A 24,869-nucleotide genomic window follows, 5' to 3' on the forward strand; every position below is an offset into this window, starting at 1 on the left:
TGAATAATGATTTAGGATTTAAATTATTAAAAATTTATCATTTTACATTAAAGATTTTATATAACGGAAAAAATATCATATTTACAATTTATTTATATTTAATAAATTCATTATATATTATAGTAAAAAAAAAAATTAAATTTTTGTAATTTTGTCTGGGCTTCCATTTAGTATTTAAAATAAATTGAGGAGAACACGCCCAAACATGGACAAGAAAAATTTATCTCATCCCCTATAAATTCTCTCTCCTTTCTTCTTGCTCTACAAATATCATCATCATCTCACTCTCTGTCTAAAACCAGTGTCACCATTTTTTTAGAGAGAGAAAGCTTCTAACTCGCCATCGCCAAATCCTCTCTCTTTCTCTCTCTCACACTTTCTCTCTCCTAAATTTTTGAATGTTTGAGTTGAGTTGATTGTATAATGGAATTCAGCTTTTCATCACCTGATTTTTCCGTAAATTGTTCACACTCTTTGTTATTTGTTGCTGATTCTTCTCCTAGAATTTCTCACTCTTGTTCTTGTTCTTCTTCTTCAATTCCAGAATCTTCGCCGAAATCGCGTGATTCTCTAACTGATAATTGATGACTGAAGATTAGTGTGATTATTTTTTATGTTTTTTTAATTGTGCCTGTAAATCGGGGGATTAATTGTACTAATAATTCAAAAAATAACAAAAATCAGTAGAAATGATGATGATGAGTGCATCTTTGCCGTTGTTTACTGCTGCTACTGTCTCATCTTCCATGGCTGCGATTTCATCAAGGAGTTGTTTCAATGATTTTTGGAATTTTAGGTAATTTTCTGCTTATCTCTCTTACTTTAATTTGTAAGTGTACCTTTATTTCAACTTTTTGTTGATTTTTCTTACTTTTTGTACTTTGCTTTGAAATTTGAATTCGATGATTTGTTTGTGATTTTTTTTTTTATGCTTATTTGTCCTCAATTATTCCGCATTTTTGTCCTATTTATTGATGTGTTTGTGATGTTTTTGTTCATTTTGATGCTTATTTGTGCTCAATTATTCCATATTTTATGTTAAATTATTAAATAAAATGGATCACTTACTTTTTTGTGATTTTTTTTTTTTGTTCATTTTGATGTTACTTTGTGCTCAATTATTCCACATTTTATGTTAAATTATTTATTAAAATGGATCACTCACTTTTTAGACCATTTTATGGCCAATCTCCTGAGAGATCTTCTTAGTTTGTCACGTCTAGCTAAGTTTTACGAGTATTAGTTGTACTAGCCTTTAAACCCGTGTGATGCACTGAACGGAAAATGAAGAATAACAATCCTTGTAAGCTGTAACACGTTATAAAAATACATTTGATTAGACCTTTAAAGGTATATGCTTAAAAAATTATACAAGTATATGGAAAGGATGAAATATTACACTTGGAATGGGATTATTGGGAATGACTTAAGGAAATTACAAAAGATTGTTTGCTTGCTGGAAAGGATAATTATTTATTTAAGGTTTACAGCTGACTTTTGGATTAAAAATTGACAATGAATTTCTATCACTATTTGTATTATAATTGACCCCAACAAATTTGTTGAAGTGGTCTAATTGGAGCCTATATTATGAGATAGAAGTAAAAAATTTTGTTTGTTAGTCCATTTGATTCTATTACTTGTGTTAATTATCATAGATAGTTTTTCATGTAAAAATATGGACTAGATAACACGATTAAGTCCTAAACGTTCGGTTAAGGATGGGTGCTGACTGTTGAGGATTTGAGAATGAGTGCATTAAATTGTGACATGAAGTTCAGTGATTGCTTGATTTTTCTGAGTTCCTTGCATCAGAAAAATCAGAGGAACAATGCGTCGATAAGATATGGTACCATATAGGAATAAAGTTTTACACTGTTAAAGATGTTCTAGATAGGAGGGACATACTTGTTTTTTGAAACTATTTGAGAGGCATAATTTTAGTTGTAGCTATACTGACGTGGTAGCTGGTAGTTTATATAATAACATACCTGTTTAGGATCCTTGTTTTAAGTACTCAAAATTATGATTAGGTGCTCTGATGATAAGGCTGGCTATCTTTCGAATGTAAATGGGATGAAGATATCATTCTTGACATCACTGATGATGGCAACAGCCCGGCACCCAAGAAACAGGAGGTTTAGCACCAATTGTCCTAATACCATAGCAGCTGCTTCGGCTTCTCCACTTTTCAATGGTCAAGTGACGAGCGATTCTTATGGACCTAATTTTTATAAGGATGTATGTAATTCTCTCTTTCGGTAGTATGACTTTATGGAATCCAACTTCCATGCTGCAATACAGTCATATTGCCAATCTTTATAAGTTCTGATCTAATTACGGTGAATCATAACCTTCCTGCACTTTATTCCTGCATTGATGTGCTAGTCTGATCACATTTCTTAATTATTGTCTTAAGTTAGCATCATTTTCCATGAAGGGTAATTTTGATTTATTTATTTTTCTATATACTACCTCTGTTTCATATTACGTGCAACATTCACTACAAACGATTCTACACATTATGTGCAACAAATGTTTTCTTTCCTTTTTAAGTTGTCATTTATATCTATCTCTCTCCTCGTCACATGTATCTCTATCTTTCTCTCTTCATTCAACACTCGCAAACAAATTTTTCCTAGGAGTCCATGCAAACTCATTTGTTGCACCTAATATGAAACAGAGGTAGTAACTATTTATTTTATTTATCATAAATCTTTATTGGAAAAATGGTGCTGATAATTGAACAAGTCTGAAGATGATTGTGTGAAGCATTATATTTCTTTCCTACTGTGCTTGTGCTTGATACTGTTGTGTCTGACCTTACTCTTATGATTTGTGTGGTTATGTGAACTTCTGGAAACTAGGTGATTCTGATGAACATGCATTTCGATCTAGTAGTAGGTAGTAGAAGGTTTACTTATCTCAGCTTTTTGAGCGCATGGTTTAACTGCTATTGTAATTTCCAGGCTCTCAAGGCTGCAAGAGAGAAGTTTACTGAGGAGATATCTTTTCAGTCAAAGGACAAAGATATCTCCCTTGCAAAGGTAAATTCTGATGAGCAATTTGGCTTACTCGCTGCTCATCCTTTGAGGTGAGAAGCTGATGGTATATATAGTCTCTGCCATAGATATTTTCCCAAGTAGAGTAATTTCTACCTTTCTTTGCTGAATGGGGTTGCTATATAAACCAATGCCTATAATAGTTTATCCAATTGGAAGCTATATACTCATGTTTTTTCCTTGGATAAGCAATTTCAAAATTCTAGTTATTCTCTATTTTATGCCTTTTTCCCCATCATGTCTAGTATCGGAAATAATTTTGACGTGCGTCTTTGTGTTTGTCAACAATGTTCAGGCTCTTCTGTATGTTGCTGCTGAAGATGAAGCATTTATGGCATTTAACAGAGAGATGGATGCTCGTTCTGTTTTGAATGAAAGGAAAGATGTTCCAATAGCAGCCAATGACCATGAAGGGGATTGTTTGGAGCTTATGCCTCTTGCTGGAAAGAGTTTAACAGAGTGGCTGAATGAATTGGATGCTATTGCTAGAGAAGTTGAGGCCGAGTTAGTTTCAAGAGATATAGGCTGCCATTTGGTTGAAGTTATAGAGGCTGTAAATGTAGTCCTGTTTGAATCTAGATGCTTCAAGAGGGTATCAATAGCTGTGGAGCCGAAGTGTTCTTACTTGCATGGGGTTCTGAGTTCTGGAAATGGCAGTGGTATAGCTTTTCATTTCATTTCCCTATCCAAATCTGTCCTCTGCTCTTTAGTTTTTGCAATACTTTTTCCCTTAAAGTGAGATGCTGAGATGTCATTTTTTCCCTGCATTCATCCTGGAGTCTCAGGATATATCTCTTTATCCCATATATTTTGAGCTGATGTTCAGTGATGCTTAGGATATGAATTCTTCTATGAACAGCTATATTGCTGAGCATTATATACATAGAAGTCTGTAAGAGACTTGGTTTGACCATGTTGGGATCTCGTGTTGGAGAGGACTTTTTAATATGGCCCCAAACCGAAAACCCAGAGGTATATTAATGTTGTGCCTCATCTACTCCTTTTTTGTTTATCTTTAGGCCAATTGGTCAAGTTGTCTTGATATATTTTCTGAATAGGAGCTCTTCAAAGTAACTTCGGGGCATAGTTTGTTTGCCATAGTTAATGGGAGGTGTGTGGAAGATCCAAGATCAATGGCCTCAGACCTAAACAGCAATTCACTTCTAAGTCTTGATGTTGTTACGAACCGTGATGTTATTGGGATTGCTTTGGCAAATTTGATTGTAAGCAAAATTTCCAAAACATCTGATTTGTAATGTTACAATCGGAAAATTCCATTCTTATAGAAGTCTTTTCTAAGGGAACATTTCTTATTTGACATACACTTGTCCATGATGTTTAATCTGGAAACATTGTTGGGTGTAGAGGCTGCATTGGAAACGTGCTTCAAGATCAAGTCATGGGTTGATGCTAACATCAGCTTTAAGGCTTGTTCATGATGCTGACAGGAGGTTTGCGAAGATAGATGGATCAAATCATCCGTTGTTGCGTCCTCGAGATTTGAGGTTTTATATCATCTTGAATTCTTAATATTATTAGCTGTTAGTTTGTTGTTGATAATAGATAAGCATCATAAAATGCTGACCTCTGGATGCCTTGGTCCTTCCCATGTTGCACAGCTTGCAATACCAATTTATGTGTTCGGGATATTCTATCCTTGGCATTACTGTGCTCAATTAGAATTAGACTTCTGGATAATGCCATAGAGGTTTTTGGCACCATTCAGGCATTAACCCTTCTGAATAGTTACTCCTAACTTGACTTTAACTATGTAACTTTTGCTGGTGGTGCCGTTCCTCTATGGACTTGATCTGCTGATGCAGTTGTTTCTGACCAGTTTAGTCTATATCTCTGAAAACTGGAATCTTTCTCCGCCTGTTGGGCAACTTAGAGTTGCTTGAAATTGGTTTAATAAGGCTTGAAAAAGTCTCATGCCAGCTATCGTTTTATCTATATCCTTTTTTTGAAATTGCAATACGCATTCACATAATCTTGGATGATGAATACCGATCATCTCACATTCATTACTTGGCTGTGGTGAGGTCTTTGTCAAGAAGATTGTTGCAATATTGTGCAAGACTTATTTGTGTCGTATATTCTTACTGGAAAATGTGACTAGTGTGATATTTTAAACTTTTATCTCGTTTTTCGTTCTTGTTATATGGTTCTGTTTTTATTGATTCAGCAGTTTAACCTTTTCCAAAATTGTTCTTTTTCTTCCCGATCCCACCTTTTTTCTCCATTACTAACACCATCTTTTTCGGCAGGTTGGCAATTGCGGCTTCAGAAAGGCTATTAATCTTACAACCTCATAACTGGTCTTTAAGGAGAGACCATGGGCTGATGTTGTACTATAATAGGTACTTCTTATATTTTATTTTGTTGTGTTAAATTTGTCGCTTATCATGCAAGATTCATAATACTGACTTCAATTGGCAGGCAATATGGAGAAGCAGTCCAAGAGTTGAGTATTTGTATGGCCTTTGCACCAGAGGAAGAGGCAGCTCTCTTGGAACCATTTGTCGAGAGACTTCACCTTATGCGTCTAGAGTCATCCTGGAAATCTTTGGGACATGCAGGTCAATTGACTGCCCTTTGATTTGTGTACATATATTTAACTGTTAGTCTCCTTGGACTCTTCAGCATAAAACGAAAATTTGGAACGATCAAGTCTACAGTTCAAGCGTACGAGCTCACCTATTCAACCCATATGACCATTTAGATGTATCAAATAGAATCGATTCAGTGGATAAGTGCGAAGATGATATGTTATATTCATGTCTACTTCATCAATTGTGATCGTTTTTTGCAATTGCATTTTTATGGAATTGTTCGGTTAGTCCTTGAGATGATTTAGAGCTGACTAGTGACTTCTGAAGCTGGAATGGAAGGACAAGCATATTAAACGAAATCTCCTTGTAGTCTGTTGCACCGTTATTCCTCATTTTTGATGGTGGTGGTTGATTAGATCTATTCAAGCCATATGCTCGTATCATATTAGAATAGATCAGATCTCCATTGTTATTACTACTGTGAATATTCTTAATACTATAATGTACGCTTAAAATGATAAAATTTAATCTTCACAACATCAATGGTAACAACAGGAACATGTTGATGGAAATAATCTAACTGCCAACAGTCCTGCTTATGAATGTTATGACCACTTTCTTCAATATGACTAAATGAGTGATCCTTGAGGAAAACCCCAAGTTTTGGTAAATTTGGTCTTCTTGGCACGGGTCACCGGATGCTACTCGTAAGAACACAAGATTTGTGGACATGGTTTTCGACATACGGAGTATGAAATAGCATAACATACACCCGAACAAGCAAGAACCAATTTAGAGCATATCATATCATATCAGACTAAAACTGTGAACTGAGAAGCCGACGACAAGCCTGTGCGGCCAAAGCCTACTGAATCTACATATGATCCACCAGCTAGCAGACTTTATACGAGCAAAATGAGAGTATACACAACAACCAAGTTAGTGAAATGGAGGGTATTCTTCAGATTTAGCTCGGTGAGTTCAATATCCTTTAAAAGCACTCACTGAGCTATATGCCATACAATTTATCTATATATACAAGAGGAATTTCTATGAAGCATATGTAGTGCTTTTGAAAAGTTTAATCGATACAGCAGTTTAAATCTACTCAACTAAGCACTTTAACAAATCATAGATTGAATGGGATTTATATAAACTTGTTAACAAACAAGAACATCTTTAAACAAATTTTATTAGAGCTTTTGTAGCTAATTTTGGTACTTGCCATGCTAACAAAGCAGAACTATTGGCTGTGGAGTTGGGTCTTCAAATGGTAGTTAACATGGCCATTGACAAGCTGGTAGTTCAGATGGTTAACAAAGCATGTATTGAGGCTCTTCAAAATGATCAAAGATTCATGGAGGTGAATGTGTGCATGTGTTGAATGAGTGTTGTAGGATGATTTGATCTTTTGGTAATAGTTTGTGTATTTTTCATTGTTGTCGTGAAGGTAATAGAGTCCTCCGTAGTGGATAAGTTAGTTAATTTAGGTGTCATTCAAGCGGAGAAGGTTATCCATTTCGAGGTTCCACCTATCGAAATAAAGAACCTTTTTTGTGAGCATATCATAGGTGTGGCTACGCCACGTTTTATTGCTTAGTTTCTTTGTTGTTTTCTGGACTTGACCCTCATTTGCACCCAAAAAAAAGAAAACCCAAGATGAACAACTTTAAACCATTTGTTTTCGAGCCTAAACAAGTTGAACACATTGTTGTTCAAGTTAAACTTGTTTATCAATTGATCCCTAAATATTTTGTTCAAGCTTGTTTATTTACTTTTGTGAATGACATTTGATTGTACTTATTAACAAGTTATTCACGAGTGTATCATCTCATTAATCTTTCTAAATTTCTTATATATAAAACTCCTACATACATTTGAATTATTATTTTTTTTCTATTTTGCATTTTATCATAAAAAAAAATAAAAATTCTGCACTTTCGCACTGTATAAATATATACTGTAACAGTGTAACTCCATTTACTAGCCATAAAAAAAACTTAAATAAAAAATAGGAAAATGAAAAATCAAATCCACGTGATATTCACGTGCAAAGCTAGAGGCTTAGCAACAGCAAAAATCTATTCGAACACAGAAACAGCTCAACTCATAGAAGAGAAGAGAAGAGACAGAACAGAAGAGAGACTCAAACTCAACTCCAAAAAGCTTGATATTTTCATCAATGGCGATTTCTTTCCTTCCTTCAACTTCCATCAACGGAAAACTCAAGCTCAACCACCATCATCAACACCCCTATTTTCTCCCTCCTCAGCCGCCTTCTCGCCGTCTTCCGCTGCACGTGGCGGCGTTTCAGCGCGGAGACTTCGAGTCCCTAAAAAGGCGCGTATTATCCGGCGAAGCTTGGAAGGAGGTTTGGCACTCCGCTAACGACGGCTTTGAGCAGCTTGTTTTCGACGCTAGGAAGGCCGCTGAGCGGTTCGACCGTCGCTACTCTGTCTCCCGTCGTCTTTCTTCTGCCGCTGAAGCTGCTTCTGTTCGTGTTCGTGAATTGGACCGTGAGTTTGAAGTTACGCAAAAATGGCGGAGTTTTTCTCTTGATTTCTCTCGTAATTTGCCTAGGGTTTGTATTTCCCGCGTTATCTATTTCGGCTTTTGTTTTGTTATTTCTGCAATTTGATTGAATGGTAGGAGTTTTGTTGTTTGATTATTGTTTGCAATTTGGTTAAAATCATGGAATTTGGGGAGTAGGGTGGTGTTGTGATTTCGATTTGTAAAATTTGGGAATTTTTTATCCATTGCATGAGTGAGTTGCTGACTAAATTAGGGTTTAAGGCCCTTAATGTCGAGAACAAATACTAACACGGTCCGTTTACTCAAAATTCCAGTTCGTGAATGGGTGTAATCATTGGAACTTTGGAAGATATGGATATTGTTTGCCTTTAGAAGTTAAAATTTGCAATTTCAATTTATCAAATTGGGAACATTTTATTCATTGCATTTGAGTAAGTTGCTGACTTAATTTGGGTTTTAAGACTCATGATGATGAGAACGAATGCAAACACAGCCCTTTTACTTGAAATTCTTGTTCATGAAAATTGTGATAATCATTGGAACATGTGGGTGTTGTTTGCCTTTTAAAGTTGCTATGTCGTGCTGTTTGGAAAATCATAACATGATCCAGTGCAAGTATAGATGATAATTTTAGTTGGAAGTATGTGATGATAATAATGATGTAGTTTTATGACTTTATCGTGTGTTGTGTAATTTCTATTGTACTTCTTCATTCTTTTTTGTGGAAGTTGACATAATGGTTAATGCTGTTTATTAATTGCTTCTTGCAGTACAGGAAGCAGTTCAATAGTTTTATGGATACTCCCCTTGGAAGGAGTTCTGCGGTATGTATAAGTTTATGCACCTTTTTGCATCTGTTCTTCTCTATGAAGGTTATAATTTCAATGTGCCTGCCTTCAATTTTTCGAACTGAAATTTGAGCTTTGTCAACTTTTTAGTGGGTGGGCTACCACTAGTCCACTATTCATACAAACTAATCTTATTTATTGGTATCAGACCTTATCATTTTGAAGTTGTTGATAACAAGTCAATGGAGCCTCAAGGTGAAGAAATAAGACTGATTTGGTGAATTGACTAGCTCAGTAGGCTCTTGTTGGTTAATACTTGGGAATTTGGGATTCACATAGCTTTATAGATAAACATGGAAGACATGAGTGTGGTAAAATTGCGTTTTTCTCTTTTAATAGCCCTCCTTAGCTGAACTTTCATTTTGAATGTGAATGGGAGGTTATATTTTTAAGCATATCACCAGATGACATTATTTTGTATGTCTAAAGAAGTACCCCTCAGCCCCGTAAGGATATCCGTTGTTTCGTTAAAGGAGATCTTCTTGACTGACGTCTGCAAACTGAAATGAGAACTTCTTTTTGTTAAACTTCCCATACCCTTTATATTATACTACACAAGGAGTTTACCACAGGTTTCTAAATTCATTCAATAACGTAATTTCCAAAATTGAAGTGAGTGGCATTATTAGTATAACATATCGAAAGAGCTAAGCCAATTAATTCACCTTAAACTTTGCACAAAGAGAACGAAGATATTCTTGTAGGACCAAAAAGTAATTCATTAGATCTAAAGGCTACTCTACCATAACTTACATTCAGGTGCCTTTTTTTGTTTTTTGCCATTTTAATTAAAGTGATGGAAGATCCGTAGATGCTTTCAAACTTTGTGACTGTTGGCAAGAAGCCATCAGTATCAATGGATCTTTACTGCAGGAGAATTCTTCTAATGTCTGTATTGTTCCCCTACTCTGTGTCTGCATTTTGACTTTTATCTTGTTCTTGTCTTGCCATGTTCTTATTGTCTCCTTTATCTGTATGTGAAGCCATCTTCCTTTCATCTTCATTTTCTTGCGGTGGATCCGTTGTTATCCACCATTTCACCATGAAGACTGAAAATGGAAATATATCTATGCGATTTCTGTGTTAGTGATCTTTAGTTCTATTCACTCCAGAATTTTTTAAAAATAAATTTCATGTCCATATTGACATAGTTCAATAGTTGGGTCAATGCTAGGTTTTGGTTGTGCTTACTTTATATGTTCATTTCCATTTCAGACAATCTTCTTCTTATGGTTTGCTTTGTCTGGATGGCTATTTCGGTGTTTAATAATTGCCACTTGGGTACTGCCAATTGCTGGTCCTCTTCTGATCACTGCTGTTGCTAATAACATGACCGTAAAGGTAATTGCATCTGCTTGTATTAGTTGTTTTCCTAATTTTTTTGTGATCAAAACATCAATATTTTCTTCAACATTGTCTGCGAGTAAAGAGACACCTTATTCTGATAATAGTCTAGCATATTGAATTTAGTCCCCTTTATTGATGGCTGGCTAGTTCTTTCCATTAATTATAACATTAAAGTCCATGAGTATGTCTGTGAAGAGACCATATGTAATGGTTTTATATACACACAGCTGCACCTGGGTTAGAATCCAATGGTTTGTCCAAAAAGTATTGATGGTAAACATGGTATTGGGGTCTCAGTGCTTTCCGATTTTGTTTAGCTTGGAGTTAGTGTGAGTCTGGTGATAGGTGGAAGGAAAGGGTGCTTTGAACTTTATATGACTGAGTAATCTAGTTGAAAAATGCTTTTCTTTTGGTGTGTGTTAGATTTGAACTTGCAGTTTACAGTCGACAACAGAAGTAATATAGATATGTCACTGAACTTCATTCTTTTGGTGGGTAGTGTGGTATATGATCTTATCCTTTAAAAACTATGTATAAGGGAGATGATAAGATGGCTTGATCTCAAGGGTTTTAGAAGCCGGGGATAAAATAACCGTAGGGAGAAGTATTGCAAAAAAATGAATACAACTCTATTTCCCCTTCTTGATCCTTTATCACCTTATATACTGAGGCATGTGAAGTCTGAGTTACTGGGTGATCTCTGTGGTGTGGTAAAAGAAATATCAGAAATTTATTGTTGGGGTGAGAGGTTTTTTTTCTGGTGGATCGTTGTTCTCTGGTGACTTGGTGAGGCCAGTTGAGAAATGTCTTTGGTGATAAATGATTTGAAAAGGCAGATGTAGTAACCATATATATATATATATATATATATATATATATATATATATATATATATATATATTGGAGGCATAATTGATCTCAGTTATAACTCCATGAACAGCAGGCTGTTATAATCCCAGATACTATATCGTATGTTACTGAAATATTTCTGTTCTCCTTCTGAATGGGGTTTGGTTATCTTGTCTGTTGCTGTAATGCCAAGTATATTGGATAATACTGCCTCGGATTTTTTATTTCACTTGCAATGCTTGCTAACATGATTTCAATTATTAATATCTTCAATTGTCAATAAGTAAAATTGTAAAAAGTTGATATTTTGAAAATATACAAAGTATAATGGGAATAATCTAAGATGATCACACATGACTATGTTTTACCGTAATTATTAATCATCAAGGATAGTCAAAGTAGAGTATGTGGTTGATGTAAAAGTCAAAACATTGCCGGTAAAATAGAAACGGAGAAAGGAAACATGCCTTTCAGCTGCCTACTTATAAATTAGAATGGAAAATGTAGTCAGTTGCTGCAAATATGCTGGCAGAATAAATAACAATGTAAAATATTGAGTTATTGACAGCTGCTGTAATATGTTGGGAAAATCCAGATCTTGTTGCTGACATACCTTGCAAAAGTTATGCTCAAGTGTAATATAGCTATCAATCTTCTTCGTGCATCAAATGTTCTCATGCACTTTTTATGTGTTTTAAACCAAATTATATCACAGGGTGCTTGCCCAGCATGCAAAAGACAATTTATAGGTGTCAAGAACAGCGTAATACGCTGTCAAGGTTGTGGTAACATCGTCTGGCAGCCAAAGAGTGATTTTTTCTCAAAGGGGGGTGACAAGGTAACCCGGTCAAATTCTAACCCTGACATTATAGACGTTGAATTTGAAGAGAAGTGATGAAAACCGATATATACTCAATTCGGATATGATATGTTTATTAGTTTTCTTCGGTATGAACAAGCTGTGAAAATGGGAGTGCAAAGAAGCTGGCGAAAGGAGAAAATGTCGTATCTATTTAGGACGCTAAACACACTTATGTTATATTCTGTATCTCGAGTCTGATTAATCACATTGAGAAGCATAATGCTGCTGTCTCCTTTTTTGGATCATGTTTCTATGTTTAGAAAGCTGATAGGCTGATATATAATAATTTGTTCTGTTGGTGCATTCAGTGCCCTGACTTTGCTGTTGTACAGTAAAAAATCTCATCTTACCTCTCATGTAGATAATTTGGTTAAAGTTCTGTTCATCTAATGTGCTGAATCTTCTGATGTTACCTGTTTCTTGGTCTTTGTTTTTTTTTTCATCACTTTTTCTTGATTAGATAGTATGTATTTCCTTCACTCCACTAAGATTTTCCGTACCTTTTCGCTCAATTTTAAGAGTTGGTTCATCTGAAAGCATGGAGTCGTATTTTTTGTCTGTTGGTGGTTTTACATAGAATGCCAGGTTGGGGGAAATTTACTAAAATGGGATAGGTTTGTCCACAATAATTTAAAGGCATTACATGACATTTTTTAAAAAATCTGCTGTACTTCCTTATCATTTTTTTATTATTAAGCTTGTTGGTTGTTTATGTAAGTAGAAATTTAAAACTGTACGAAAAGCATGATGACCAATAAAATACAAGCTCAACAACTACTGAACTACCACTAAAAAGTTGACTCATATAAATCATGACCCCTTGATTTGCTCCTTTGTGAAGATTTCTTGTTAGGTTCCTTTCAAGCTACTACTTGACAGAAACACAACTCTCTCTTTCATTTCCTAGGTTATTAACAATCAAATCAATTACTTAATCTCTAAACTAATATTATTATTATAAACTAAGATATGTTAATGAAGATCACATACCAAACATGCAGATCTACCAAATATTATGTGTAGTTTTGCTTCATCTTAACTCAATAGTTGCTCGGTAGTCTTCATCACATAACCAATATGCTCATCTCATAAAAACCCGTTTCCTTGTCTATGCAAAACCAACATTAGCTTCTTACAAACATCATATCCTCGAATTTAGAGAGCGAAAAACACCAGTCATTTGATCTCTACTTTCATTGAAAAATTACCATGAGGCCTAAACCTCAAGGCCCTCTTAATATTAAGCTCCTCATTTTAGGAGTTACCCTTGCTTTTCTCCTCCTCTTTATCTTGAGATCAAATTTGTCATCATCTTCTGATCAAAGTACTTCACAAACCGTAAGAAGTAGAGATTCGGATTGTTCATCATCTTGCACGAAACTCCCATCCTCGCTATCTCATGCCCTCATTCACTACACAACCTCAAGCATCACACCACAACAAACACAAAAAGAAATCTCAGTTAGTGCCAAAGTGCTACAACAGAAGTCCCCTTGTAACTTCCTAGTTTTCGGCCTAGGCCATGATAGTCTAATGTGGAGCGCGTTAAACTATGGAGGACGAACTGTTTTCTTAGAAGAAGACGAATCATGGATTCAACAAATTAAACGTCGATTTCCTATGTTAGACTCTTATCATGTTGTCTATGATAGTAAGGTTAATCAAGCAGATACTTTGATGGAAATGGCCAAGGGAGAAGAGTGTACTTCAATAGGTGATGCTAGGCACTCAATGTGTCAACTTGCATTGAAAGGTTTACCTAAGGAAGTGTATGAAACTAAGTGGGATGTGATCATGGTGGATGCACCTACCGGGTACTACGATGAGGCTCCCGGTAGGATGACCGCGATTTACACAGCCGGGATGATTGCTAGGAATAGGGAGGATGGAGATACTGATGTATTTGTTCATGATGTGAATAGAGAAGTTGAGGATAAATTTTCTAAGGCATTTTTATGTGAAGGGTATATGAAGAAGCAAGAGGGAAGGTTGAGGCACTTCAATATACCAAGTCATAGGGATGGGTCAGAGAGGCCATTTTGCCCTAATTAGTAATTTTTTTTTTTTTTTTTTAATTTTTATTCTTTTATTGAAAGATTTTCTTGAGTTTTACACATTATTTTTCAATTATCATAAAATTCATAGAAGGTTCATGTATGCATGTTGGATGAGAAAGATTCTGCTTTACAATTTTTTTTTTTAATAATACGTAGTAGATGAGATGGGATGGAAAACTTGAGATATAGTATTAATTTTTTACTACTATGGAGAATACATGTAGCCATTTTGATTTTTTCAAGTCCTATAATTGGTATGAAAAGCTATTTCTCATTGTAGACTGAGGAACCGCAGTCATATTCATTTATCAAACCTGATATTTCCGACCCGAGTACTATCAAGGAAATCAATCTACGTAGAATATAAGTACCTCTCATAGACTAAGACATTCAACTATGTAAATCAACGCTTGAGAGTAGAGGAGAAAGGTGAGCGAAACCCCCTACTCCCAAACATTTGTAGTTGGTGGGGCTCGAACTTATGACCTTAAAGTTAAAGGAACTCCATTAAATTTGCTTGGTACAAGTGTACAACTCTCCTGTCCACTTAATTAATACTCTGTATTTCATGTGCAGTGATCTATAATTACTTCCTCAATTGCATAGCTATTGTCTGAATTTCTATATGGTTTGTTTTTTTTGAGTTTGCATCAATTTCTTATTAGTTAACATGGTCCCTACAATCTCTCTACTTTAACGCTATCAATTCATATGTCTCTTGTTAAATTGTATGTGAAGGCTGGAATACTTTTAAAAAACGGATGGAGTAATGGTTATATTTAAAGATAAATCTAGGACAAAGTACAAAATCCAAATTTGATTAATCCAATCCTCTTAACTATTTCTAGGTTAAAATGAACCAATATTTTTGATAAAAAAGATGTCATCCTTGGCTCATATGTAGTACAGTAGTAGACAATGTACTAGAAAAAACACATCTCCATTCTACATCTGTACTAGATATAACACCTCCTATGTGCTCATCATGTCACCATCTTTCTGGCTTTTTCCTTCTGGCTTTATCGATTGATTATCATATTATCCTTGTCACAAAAAATTTCCACCAAAATAAATAAATGTGTCAATCATAAGTGAGGGAATGAGGTCTAGGCTTATCCTTCTCCATATAAAATTTACAGAAAAATAAAAAACGTTTACTTATGAAGTGTTCAAGTATATATGCTCACAAGTATAATAATCTTAGTTTTTCATAAATCTTAGTTCAAATTACATCTTGACCAACTATTATGTATGCACTCGTAACAAACTACATCTTGACCAACTATTATGTATACACTCGTAATAAAACTATGTGATTCCATGAATACTACGAGTATTAAAATGAAAATCATTTCCTTTACTTGGGTTCAAAAATTATTTTTCCCTAGTAAAGCTCCATAAAAACGGCAGTCTATGAGTCCCACTTAACACAGATCAAGCAAAAAATTTACCAACCGATGAAATCCAACGTACCATGAAGGTATTAAAAAAAATTTAGGATTTTGAAGATTTTTCACACCATGTATCGGGAGTATTGATATATTAGTAGTACACTTTTTATTTTCAATACTTAATTTATATAAACAGAGAAATTAATCAATTTAAATAATTAATTTCAACTTTTATGTTCTCTCCAATAGTATTCATCAAATTGTGAAATTACTCTTTGTCCTTTAGTAACTAAACACCCAAGTATCTATATCTATATACCACGTTGCTATACAAGAGTGTGTCTGGCACATTTCTAGAACAATTTGGAACATTTCTAGCTCAGGAAAAACAATGTCCGCAATTGCTGCAACTTCCTCAATTTCACCATCTTCCTCAATTTTCACTCATGAAGGTTTGTTTCACCCTCTTCATTAAATCATTTCTTTGTTTTTTGGATAAAATTAGATTGAATTTTGTTTAATTAAATATACTTGATGATTTTTACAGGGTTTAAAGGGGGCCTAAACACTTTTCGCTTCTCACCTTGGAAGCTTAAGGAAGTGGGTATTCTTAATTTTTTATTTTTTTTAAAAAATTCTTAATACTATTTTGTCTAAATTTTATGTTATTATATAATTGGGGAAATTGATTGTGGATATGTTTATTGATAATGGGTTTTAAGCTGCTTGATTAATTTATATGTGGGTTTAAAGTTTTCAAGTGTACACTTTTGGAATTGTTGAAAGTGGAACTTTCATGTTTTTATTGTAATTTCTAGGATTGAAATTTATGTGTAATTGCTAGAATTGAAATTCATGTTGTCATAAAAAAAATTTATGTGTAATTTACTAATTACAGATAACATTTGCACAAAAACAAAAACTAATTACAGATAACATCAATTTTTTTATTCGACAATTAGCTTATAGAGATGTTTGGTAAGATTAGTTGTGAGGCCGAACAATTAAAGGAGGATTCTCAACTTGGAAAGTCAAATAACCAAACATATTTTTTTGGCTGTATGACGAGATTAACGACATGGATAAGCAAGAAGCCGGATATAAGCTGGCGATAAGCCATATGAATCAAGAGGCTAGCTGGCTAGTTATAGAGCTTGAAATTTTTTTTAAAAAATGTGGATGGGATATTTGGTGTAATATCTTGCGTTGTACATTGTTTAAGATATGAAATTAGCGGACTTGGTTTAATCGAGTGACTTAATAAGGCTTTCTGCAGTAGATAGTCTCTAAGCAGCAGATTCCTAGATGAAGCTTACAAATAAAAGGTCAAGTTATGCTAAAGTTATATGTGTATGACTTACATTAGTTCTATAAAGTAACCAACCATTATGAGTAACAGAAGCTAGCAATGATTCATGAAAATGAATTAATGTATAACTTCAAGGTATTTTATTTAGTTGTTATATGAGGCTACATGTACAAAATCTTCGTAAGGGGAGGGATAAGCTTGTCTTAAATCATGTAAGTTTCAAATGTGAGCTTGCCTCGCTAGGTGAAGTAGCATTGCTAAACACGAAGACTAGTTTGTCGGTTATGACTTATGATGTACCTCTTCTTTTCATTTATTGTATTTGAAACTTTTAAGAGCTTTAAGTAAATTGTCATCATGAAGCTCAATCTTTTTTAAATACCAAAGGTCTAGTAATTGATTTTGAACCCCTCTAATTTGATTTTATTTCGTGAAGAATACTTACATTTTTTTTTCTCTGACAATATTATGCTGCAGACAAGAGTAAGAAGAGCCGGTGCTGGTGTTGTTACAGCCAAGTTTGACTTGAAGCCCCCACCTTATCCATTTGTAAGATTCACATTACTTGAAAGCTCTTTATATGATAATTCTTGCTTAAAATTATTCTACTTGTCGTTACTTAAGCTACGTGATGTATGGCTGGAAAGCAGTATCCTATGAATCTCAAGTTTGCTAATCTCTTAGCACCTCTATGTTAATTGTTGATAGGATGCCTTGGAGCCGCATATGAGCAAACAGACGTTTGAGTATCATTGGGGGAAGCATCATAGAGCATATGTGGATAACTTAAACAAGCAAATAGTTGGAACAGAATTAGATGGATTGCCACTTGAAGAAGTCGTACGAATCACATATAACAAAGGGGACATGCTTCCTTCTTTTAATAATGCAGCACAGGTATGCGTTTGTAACTTTCTTCAAGTGCAGACTACCATTGTTAGAATCTCAATGTCTTCACAGTTGCACTTTTAATTTAGGCCTGGAACCATGAGTTCTTTTGGGAGTCCATGAAGCCTGGTGGTGGGGGAAAGCCTTCTGGCGAGCTTTTGGCACAGATTGAAAAGGATTTTGGTTCATTTGAAGCATTTACTAATGAATTCAAGACTGCTGCTGCCACACAATTTGGTTCTGGCTGGGCTTGGCTTGTTTGTGAGTATCCCAGATTACTAACATCTTTGGTTTTATAGATAAATTTTACAGGATGACCCTACCCATTTTCACCTTGATAAAGAAAAAGGAAAAAATAATAATCAGCTTCTGGTATTTGATGTATGCTAATCTACTAATTTCCCTTTGAACGCAGACAAAGCAAATAAATTGGATGTCGGAAATGCAGTAAACCCAAAACCATCTGAAGATGACAAGAAGCTTGTGGTTGTTAAGAGCCCAAATGCTGTGAACCCTCTTGTTTGGGATTATTATGTGAGTAATATATCTTTAGGCTCATGACTAGCAATGTTGTAGTGAGCTGATAAAGTGACATAATGCTTTGCTAAGACCTTGTTTACTTAAGTCCCAATTTTGATGTATGGCATGTCTTATGTTGCAGCCGCTTCTTACTATCGATGTTTGGGAGCATGCATATTACTTGGACTTCCAGGTTAGGCTAACTTCCAAAAGTCTCAGAATACTTGCAAATGCTTCAACCTCCCCCTCCCCCTTTTTTTCACCCCCTATGAAAAAGATAAAACTGCAAATGGATTTGATTGAATAGGAAAGCCTCTTTTTTCTGTTTTCCTTCTCAGAATATGTTAAACACAAGCCGACCTCATATATCTCTGTTTTGCAGAATCGAAGGCCTGATTACATCTCAATTTTCATGGAAAATCTTGTTTCCTGGGATGCTGTCAATGCAAGATATGAGGCTGCTAAGTCTCTTGCTATGGAGAGAGAGAAAGAAGCAGTGCAGAATTAAGAAGATTTTTGCTAGAAAGTAAGTAGTGAAACCACAGGCATTCATTTTTGATATTGATACAAATGTCTCCAAATTAGAATAAAGTGACCAAATTCAGGAAAATTTTTGGACCAAGTCCCGATTATCCGAGCAATAATTAGACAAAGATTTATGATAGTATATGAACCTTGTTAGACATGTTTTCAAGTGCAAGGGCTTTAAACTAGTATTGTGCACTAAGGTTGGTAATTTTAAAAAGCTACTTTCTGGTAATTTTTGTTCAATTAGATTTTGTCATATTTAAGGATGGGCCATCTTCTCAAAGATTGTGTTCTGTTCATTTACTTGTCGGTCTTGATAGGTGTAATGGTTGTTATGTGATCAAGTTAGCTAAATATTGGTGCAGCAGATCGAAGCTGGAGTTTAGCCTTGTCGAACCGGGCCAAGCTGTTGTAGCTGAGCTTCTTTGTGTTCCTTATACGGGTTGTATGACGGTGCATTATAGCTTGTTATACAGTTCTGATTGTATGCCAGCAATAGTAAAAATAATGAGCTTCTTTCTGTGAAAACATGTTTCTAGGGAGGCACTTAAACCAGATATAAAGCATTATTATGTATTGCCAAAAAAAAAAAAAGCATTATTATGGAGAAAATTTTATTAACGCTGTTGATTTTATGAACTTTGCATGATTTTTGATAACTGAATTAAGCCTACGGGCCTACCCCCAATAGGTTAGGCTGCCTGGCTTAGCTTGAATCAAATTGAGGGCTTACAATGCTTGATTGGCTCAGTTACACCCCGAATGCTATTTGTCAATTGTTCAAGGAAACCTTGTTCTTAGGAGTGATAAGGGTTATTCAGCAGTAATTTGAGTAATGTCTACCTTGTATACTATTATTATTATTATTAGGATAAATTGACTAAAATAATCTTAACTTTGCCTCATTCGCTTAAAATAATCCCAATTTTGGATTATTTTTTAATAAACCGAACTTTGATATGAATTTGCTTCCAATGGTCCCAATCGGTCATCCATCTTGTTATAACAAGTTACTAAACACGTGTCAGCCTATGATTGGTCTTAAAAAAAAATTAAAAAAAAAGAAAATCAAACCAAAAATAAAAATACCAAAACCCAAACCCATCCTATCAGGCCCTGCCACCTATACCCTTCCATCCCGGAATTCGGCCACTCCCACCCTTCCCTTCCCCGATTCCGACCACCCCCTCCATATTCAGTCAGCCTACACCATAATCAAAATCACAATCTACTTGTATTTGCCGAGATCTCAAGATGTAAACATAATTTTTTCCATCAAACATGTCTTCAGCTTTCCATTAGGAAACATAGTTTTCCCTCTCTTTGCTCCTTGGGGTATTATTTTTTTCCCTCTAATTGAATTTTTTTAGGGGGTTTATGAAAGCGAGTAAATACATTTGACAAGTACACAAATTGATTAACTTTCACAGGATGTTCTACAATTGTAATTCTGAAGTTTTTTAATTTCTTCAATCATCATTGCAAGCTGGAACATCTATCTAATTTGTATACTACTCAAATTCAAAAATCGACGAGCGGAGTGAGGTTCGCCGGGAGCTGGCGGGGTTGGGGTAAGCAGGTGAGGAGGGGAGGGGAGGGGGTGGCTAACTGGCAGGGGCTGCCAATTTATTTCAATTTTTTTTATTTATTGATATAATTTTTCTTTAATTTTTTTTTAAAATTTGTTTACCAATCACGCGGTGACACATGTGCAAATAATTCTAATTTACAAATGTTAACCTGTTTAGCCGATTTCAAGTCACTAGGGACCGTTTAAAATTAATAGGATATAAAGTTGAGAAAATTAAAAAATAATCAAAAGTTAGGATTATTTGGGCGAATAACATAACATTCAAAACAACTAGCAACACTCCTAAATTGTTCATTTTCATAGTTCCGTTCTAACATTCAAGAGTTATGTAAACAAAAAGCCTGCAACTTTAGCAATCAAATTTGAGTCAATTATCTATTCAAATTCTTTTTGCCTTTAGAACATGAATAGCAAAATTCTAGCAACGAATAAACTTTCAGAGCTTGAGTGATTATAAGTAATAGTTGAATAATCTACCTTAGAAGAAACCTAAATTGGATTACATTGTCAATTAAATTAACGATAAACCCTAGATTTTGAAATTGATATTCGATGAGTTAAAAAAAAAAAAGTTACCTCAGAAACTGCTGCAATGGAGGAGAGAAAGCTTAGAAGCAGCTTTCAATGGAGAAAGAATATAGTTTAGTATTTTAATTTTTTTTTTTTTTTTGTAATTCTGTTTGGTACTCTTGTATTTTTTAGGAGGTTGGAAATGCAAATTCCTTGAAAATTTATATTCCCATGCAATAAGAATTCGAAATGCTAGATTGAATTTGGTTAATCATACATCCCATGAATTTGTCAACCAAACAACTCCAAATAATTTCGATTCCTAGGAATTTGAAGTTTCCATGTTTTTATTTGTCAACCAAACGACACTTTAATTTTTGGTGAAATGCAAAAAAAAAAAAAAAAAAAAAAAAAAAATTCTTTTAGCCATGACATTAATGATAAATTTTAATTAAAATTTTTAAGTTAGTTTTTTTATTGGGAAATTCTCAATGGTAGCCTCATTGTAGAAATTGATAAAGGCTCAAAGCTTGAGTCTTTCTTCTCATTCATACCATCATATATATAGAGTACAAAAGTTTCCCTAAATTACATATGATAAAATCAAAAGATATGCTAGATATTATCTTCTATCAATCGCAGCCTATAATCGAGGAAACTACTCTAACCAAAATATATGATAATATATGATAATTATGCTAATGATCCTCCTAATATTCCTAACACCCCCCCCCCCCCAAGTTGGAGCTAATGGATTGAAGATGCCCAACTTGCTAAGCAATATACCAAATTGCGATTTACCAAGGGCTTTGGTAAAGAAATCGGCTAATTGTTCATAGGTAGAAACATAGGCCGGATCAATCAAACCTTCTGAAATAGCATCACGAATAAAATGCCAGTCAACTTCAATATGTTTCGTTCGTTCATGGAAAACCGGATTCTTTGCAATGTGCAAGACTGACTATCACAAAATAGCCTGATAACTTTAGGATGTTGCACTCCCAAGCTCAAAAGGAGTCCTTTTAACCACTTCAACTCACATGTAATAGCGGCCATAGAACGTTATTCCACTTCTACAGAACTTGTAGAGACTGTAGGTTGCTTTTTGGTATTCCAAGAGATAGGAGAGTGACCAAGAAAAACAAGCCACCCTGTCAGAGATCTACGTGTCATGGGACACGCGGCCCAATCTAAATCACACCAGCCTTGCAAGATTAGATCACTGTCAGATCGTAACAGAATACCTTGACATGGAGTACCCTTCAAATAACGCACAACCCTTAAGGCTGCTTCCCAATGCTCGGCTCTTGGTTCTTGCATAAACTGAGATAAGATGTGAACCGAGTATGCCAAATCAGGCCGTGTAACGGCTAGATAAATCAACCTACCTACTAGTCTTGGATAGGTTTCAGGATTGAAAAGTACTTCACCACTAGCTAAACCAAGCTTGTGGTTTTGTTCAATTAGAAATCCAACAGGTTTAGAACCTAACAAACCAGTTTCAGAGATGATCTCAAGAGTATACTTCCTTTAACAAAGGAACAAACCTGCAGAGCTGCGAGCAACCTCAATGCCCAAAAAATATTTCAAAGGGCCAAGATCTTTCATATGAAAACAATCACTAAGATAAGCTTTGAAAACCCTTAAAGAAGCGGAATCATTCCCAGATATTATGAGGTCATCAACATACACAAGAACATTTATTTGAATATTGCCTCTGGTGTATGTAAATAATGAGTAATCAGAATAAGATTGCAAGAAACCATAATTTTTCAAAGCTGATACAAGTATAGCAAACCAACATCTTGATGCTTGTTTGAGGCTGTATAGAATTTGTGAAGACGGCATACCTTATTAGGATTGGAGGACTCAAAACCCGAAGGAAGTTTCATGTACACCTCCTCATCAAGATCTCCATGGAGAAAAGCATTGTGGATATCCATTTGATGTAACTCCCAATTTTTAGAAGCCGCAATTGCAAGAAAAGCCCGAACTGTGACCATTTTAGCCACGGGAGCAAATGTTTCAGTGTAGTCAATGCCTTCCTTTTGATGATTGCCAAACATTACTAATTTGGATTTTAGACGTTCAATACTCCCATCGGAGTTGTATTTGATCCGATAAACCCATTGACTACCAATAGCTCGTTTTTCGGGAGGAAGATCTTCCATAGTCTACGTGCCATAATTTTCCAATGCTTGAATTTCCTTTTTCATGGATTCTCGCCAACCTGCATCTTTCATGGCTTCCTTAAAAGACCTGGGTTCTTTGCCCGAAGTTAAAGCAGCAATAAACTTTTGGTTATGCAAAGAAAAATTATCACAATTTATGTAATGTGCTATAGGATAAGGAGTACCTGAGGGATGCTTTGGAGACGATGTGTTAGGAGATGAGGAAGATGGACTATTTGTGATAATCGTGTGAGTGACATAATCCCTAAGCTTGACTGACCTATACTTTTCTCGCATGCCACGACCCATTTCTGTGGTTTGAGACTCATCAAGACACTGATTGAAGGCTGTTTGGGGCTCAACATTTGCTGCGGGTTCTGCTGTATTTGCTGCGGGTTCTACTAATGTTGCTGCGGGAGTAACCTACGGCTGGGCAGTGAGCTCCGCACCCCCCCTGTGGCCAGCATGAATCATGACAAGTGACATGTCTAGATGCCCCGGTGTCAACAATCCACTTCTTTGTATCAAAATTATCAATCGATCGATCATCTTGATATTTGTTGTTGTCAATGAGATTTTCAATAGCCTGCCATTGATCGGCAGAAAAAACGTGAGAATAATTGTCAATATGGGTGCTTACAGCCCTTGCTCCACGATCTGTGGTAGCTAAAACAATTTTAGGTGGTGACGATTTTTTTTATCATCGGCCATTGTTAGAGTTTGTAATTAACCTGAGCGACTGATACCATGTAGAAATTGATAAAGGCTCAAAGCTTGAGTCCTTCTTCTCATTCATACCATCATATATAGAGTACAAAGGTTCCCCTAAATTACATAATATAAAATCAAAAGATATGCTAGATATTATCATTTTTCCCACTTATATGGTAATAGCAAGAAAAAATCTTCAATGGAATACTGCTCCGCTAGGCTATGCATAATCTAAAACCCTTTCTATAAATATGAGAAGTTGGGCACTATTCAAATGAACAGTAATTGTTGCTACTATTCATAAGCACAATGTGTTTACTGCTTTGCCCCTGCTCTACGGTCTAATTAGATTGCTTGGATATTTCACTTATTCAAAGAGCTCCACATTCTGGTACAATATGCTATAACATGTAGAGTAGGGTATGGGTGATTAGGTAGAGTTGGTGGAGGTTGTACTTTAAAGTTGGTTTTCCTTACCCTTGTGATTGTTTGCTCTATATGGTTCGCAATCTTACTGATTTCATCATTTATTATTACAATATATTATTTATCTTACTTGTCACAGAAATTAAGGGAGCTACAAAAGGAAAGGATTTATACATATAGAGAAGGAGAACAATTTTCTTAGCTTTACGGAAGATTGTGCGCTCTTCTTGTCCTCTGCATTTCATAAGGTTAGCTCTGTGTTTACTCCTCCTTTGTTTATAGTTATACTGTGCATGTATCGATGTTCTTTGTCACGTTTTGCTTCTGTATTTGTTGTGCTTTACATAATTTGAATTATGTTCCAGAGTGTTTATTCTGTGTTTTTTTTTATTGTTGTTGCCATTTTGATTTTCCCAGGGAATTGCTTCAGTTGTTAACTTAGCTGGTATTCAATTGAGCCTTTGAAGAAGTTTGTTGTTGCAAAATAGTTGGTAAGTGTAAGTTTGAGTTGGAATTATACAGTCTGAGCTGCTTGTATATTTTGATTTTGTGTTTGAGATGTGTTCATAGATATATATTGACTATAGTTTATATAAGCAATAAGGTAATGAGTGTAGACATCTACTTTTGGTCCCCTGTCCCGACCGGAAGTGCTTTGACGATAAATAATTCCATCTTTGTGTTGGATTGGAGTGAAGAATACTTATTGACCACTT

At 35.1% G+C, this 24,869-nt stretch overlaps 4 protein-coding genes across 9 annotated transcripts; all 4 read left to right on the top strand.

The window, feature by feature from the left end:
* The first annotated feature begins 251 nt into the window (after positions 1 to 251).
* On the top strand, positions 252 to 6,151 carry LOC110719330. 4 transcript variants are annotated; one of them, XM_021898236.1, is made up of 9 exons: positions 252 to 796; positions 2,034 to 2,241; positions 2,970 to 3,047; positions 3,358 to 3,721; positions 3,922 to 4,034; positions 4,121 to 4,285; positions 4,428 to 4,567; positions 5,330 to 5,422; positions 5,502 to 6,151. In XM_021898236.1, exons 1-9 carry the CDS (start codon positions 690 to 692, stop codon positions 5,659 to 5,661), a joined length of 1,428 nt encoding a protein of 475 aa, XP_021753928.1. In that variant the 5' UTR covers positions 252 to 689; the 3' UTR covers positions 5,662 to 6,151. The 4 variants fall into 4 exon arrangements, with proteins under 4 accessions (XP_021753928.1, XP_021753931.1, XP_021753930.1 ...); XM_021898239.1 differs by lacking the exon at positions 2,034 to 2,241 and having other exon boundaries at positions 698 to 796; positions 2,970 to 3,094; XM_021898238.1 differs by lacking the exon at positions 2,034 to 2,241 and having other exon boundaries at positions 698 to 796.
* A 1,434-nt stretch (positions 6,152 to 7,585) lies between these two features.
* LOC110719331 lies at positions 7,586 to 12,464 on the top strand. The gene is made up of 4 exons (XM_021898240.1): positions 7,586 to 8,195; positions 8,917 to 8,970; positions 10,210 to 10,335; positions 11,906 to 12,464. Exons 1-4 carry the CDS (start codon positions 7,797 to 7,799, stop codon positions 12,083 to 12,085), a joined length of 759 nt encoding a protein of 252 aa, XP_021753932.1. The 5' UTR covers positions 7,586 to 7,796; the 3' UTR covers positions 12,086 to 12,464.
* Positions 12,465 to 13,060: 596 nt separating this feature from the next.
* LOC110719332 (glucuronoxylan 4-O-methyltransferase 1-like) lies at positions 13,061 to 14,407 on the top strand. Its single transcript, XM_021898241.1, has one exon. It carries the CDS (start codon positions 13,262 to 13,264, stop codon positions 14,102 to 14,104), a length of 843 nt encoding a protein of 280 aa, XP_021753933.1. The 5' UTR covers positions 13,061 to 13,261; the 3' UTR covers positions 14,105 to 14,407.
* A 1,387-nt stretch (positions 14,408 to 15,794) lies between these two features.
* On the top strand, positions 15,795 to 19,377 carry LOC110719333 (superoxide dismutase [Fe], chloroplastic-like). 3 transcript variants are annotated; one of them, XM_021898243.1, is made up of 9 exons: positions 15,795 to 15,952; positions 16,048 to 16,100; positions 17,287 to 17,358; positions 17,518 to 17,706; positions 17,787 to 17,958; positions 18,113 to 18,231; positions 18,359 to 18,409; positions 18,599 to 18,742; positions 19,065 to 19,377. In XM_021898243.1, exons 1-8 carry the CDS (start codon positions 15,892 to 15,894, stop codon positions 18,722 to 18,724), a joined length of 843 nt encoding a protein of 280 aa, XP_021753935.1. In that variant the 5' UTR covers positions 15,795 to 15,891; the 3' UTR covers positions 18,725 to 18,742; positions 19,065 to 19,377. The 3 variants fall into 3 exon arrangements, with proteins under 3 accessions (XP_021753935.1, XP_021753937.1, XP_021753936.1); XM_021898245.1 differs by having other exon boundaries at positions 19,110 to 19,377; XM_021898244.1 differs by having other exon boundaries at positions 19,113 to 19,377.
* Positions 19,378 to 24,869: the final 5,492 nt, after the last annotated feature.

The sequence above is a fragment of the Chenopodium quinoa genome, unplaced genomic scaffold (assembly GCF_001683475.1).
Source record: "Chenopodium quinoa cultivar QQ74 unplaced genomic scaffold, ASM168347v1, whole genome shotgun sequence".
Classification (NCBI taxonomy): Eukaryota; Viridiplantae; Streptophyta; class Magnoliopsida; order Caryophyllales; family Amaranthaceae; genus Chenopodium; species Chenopodium quinoa.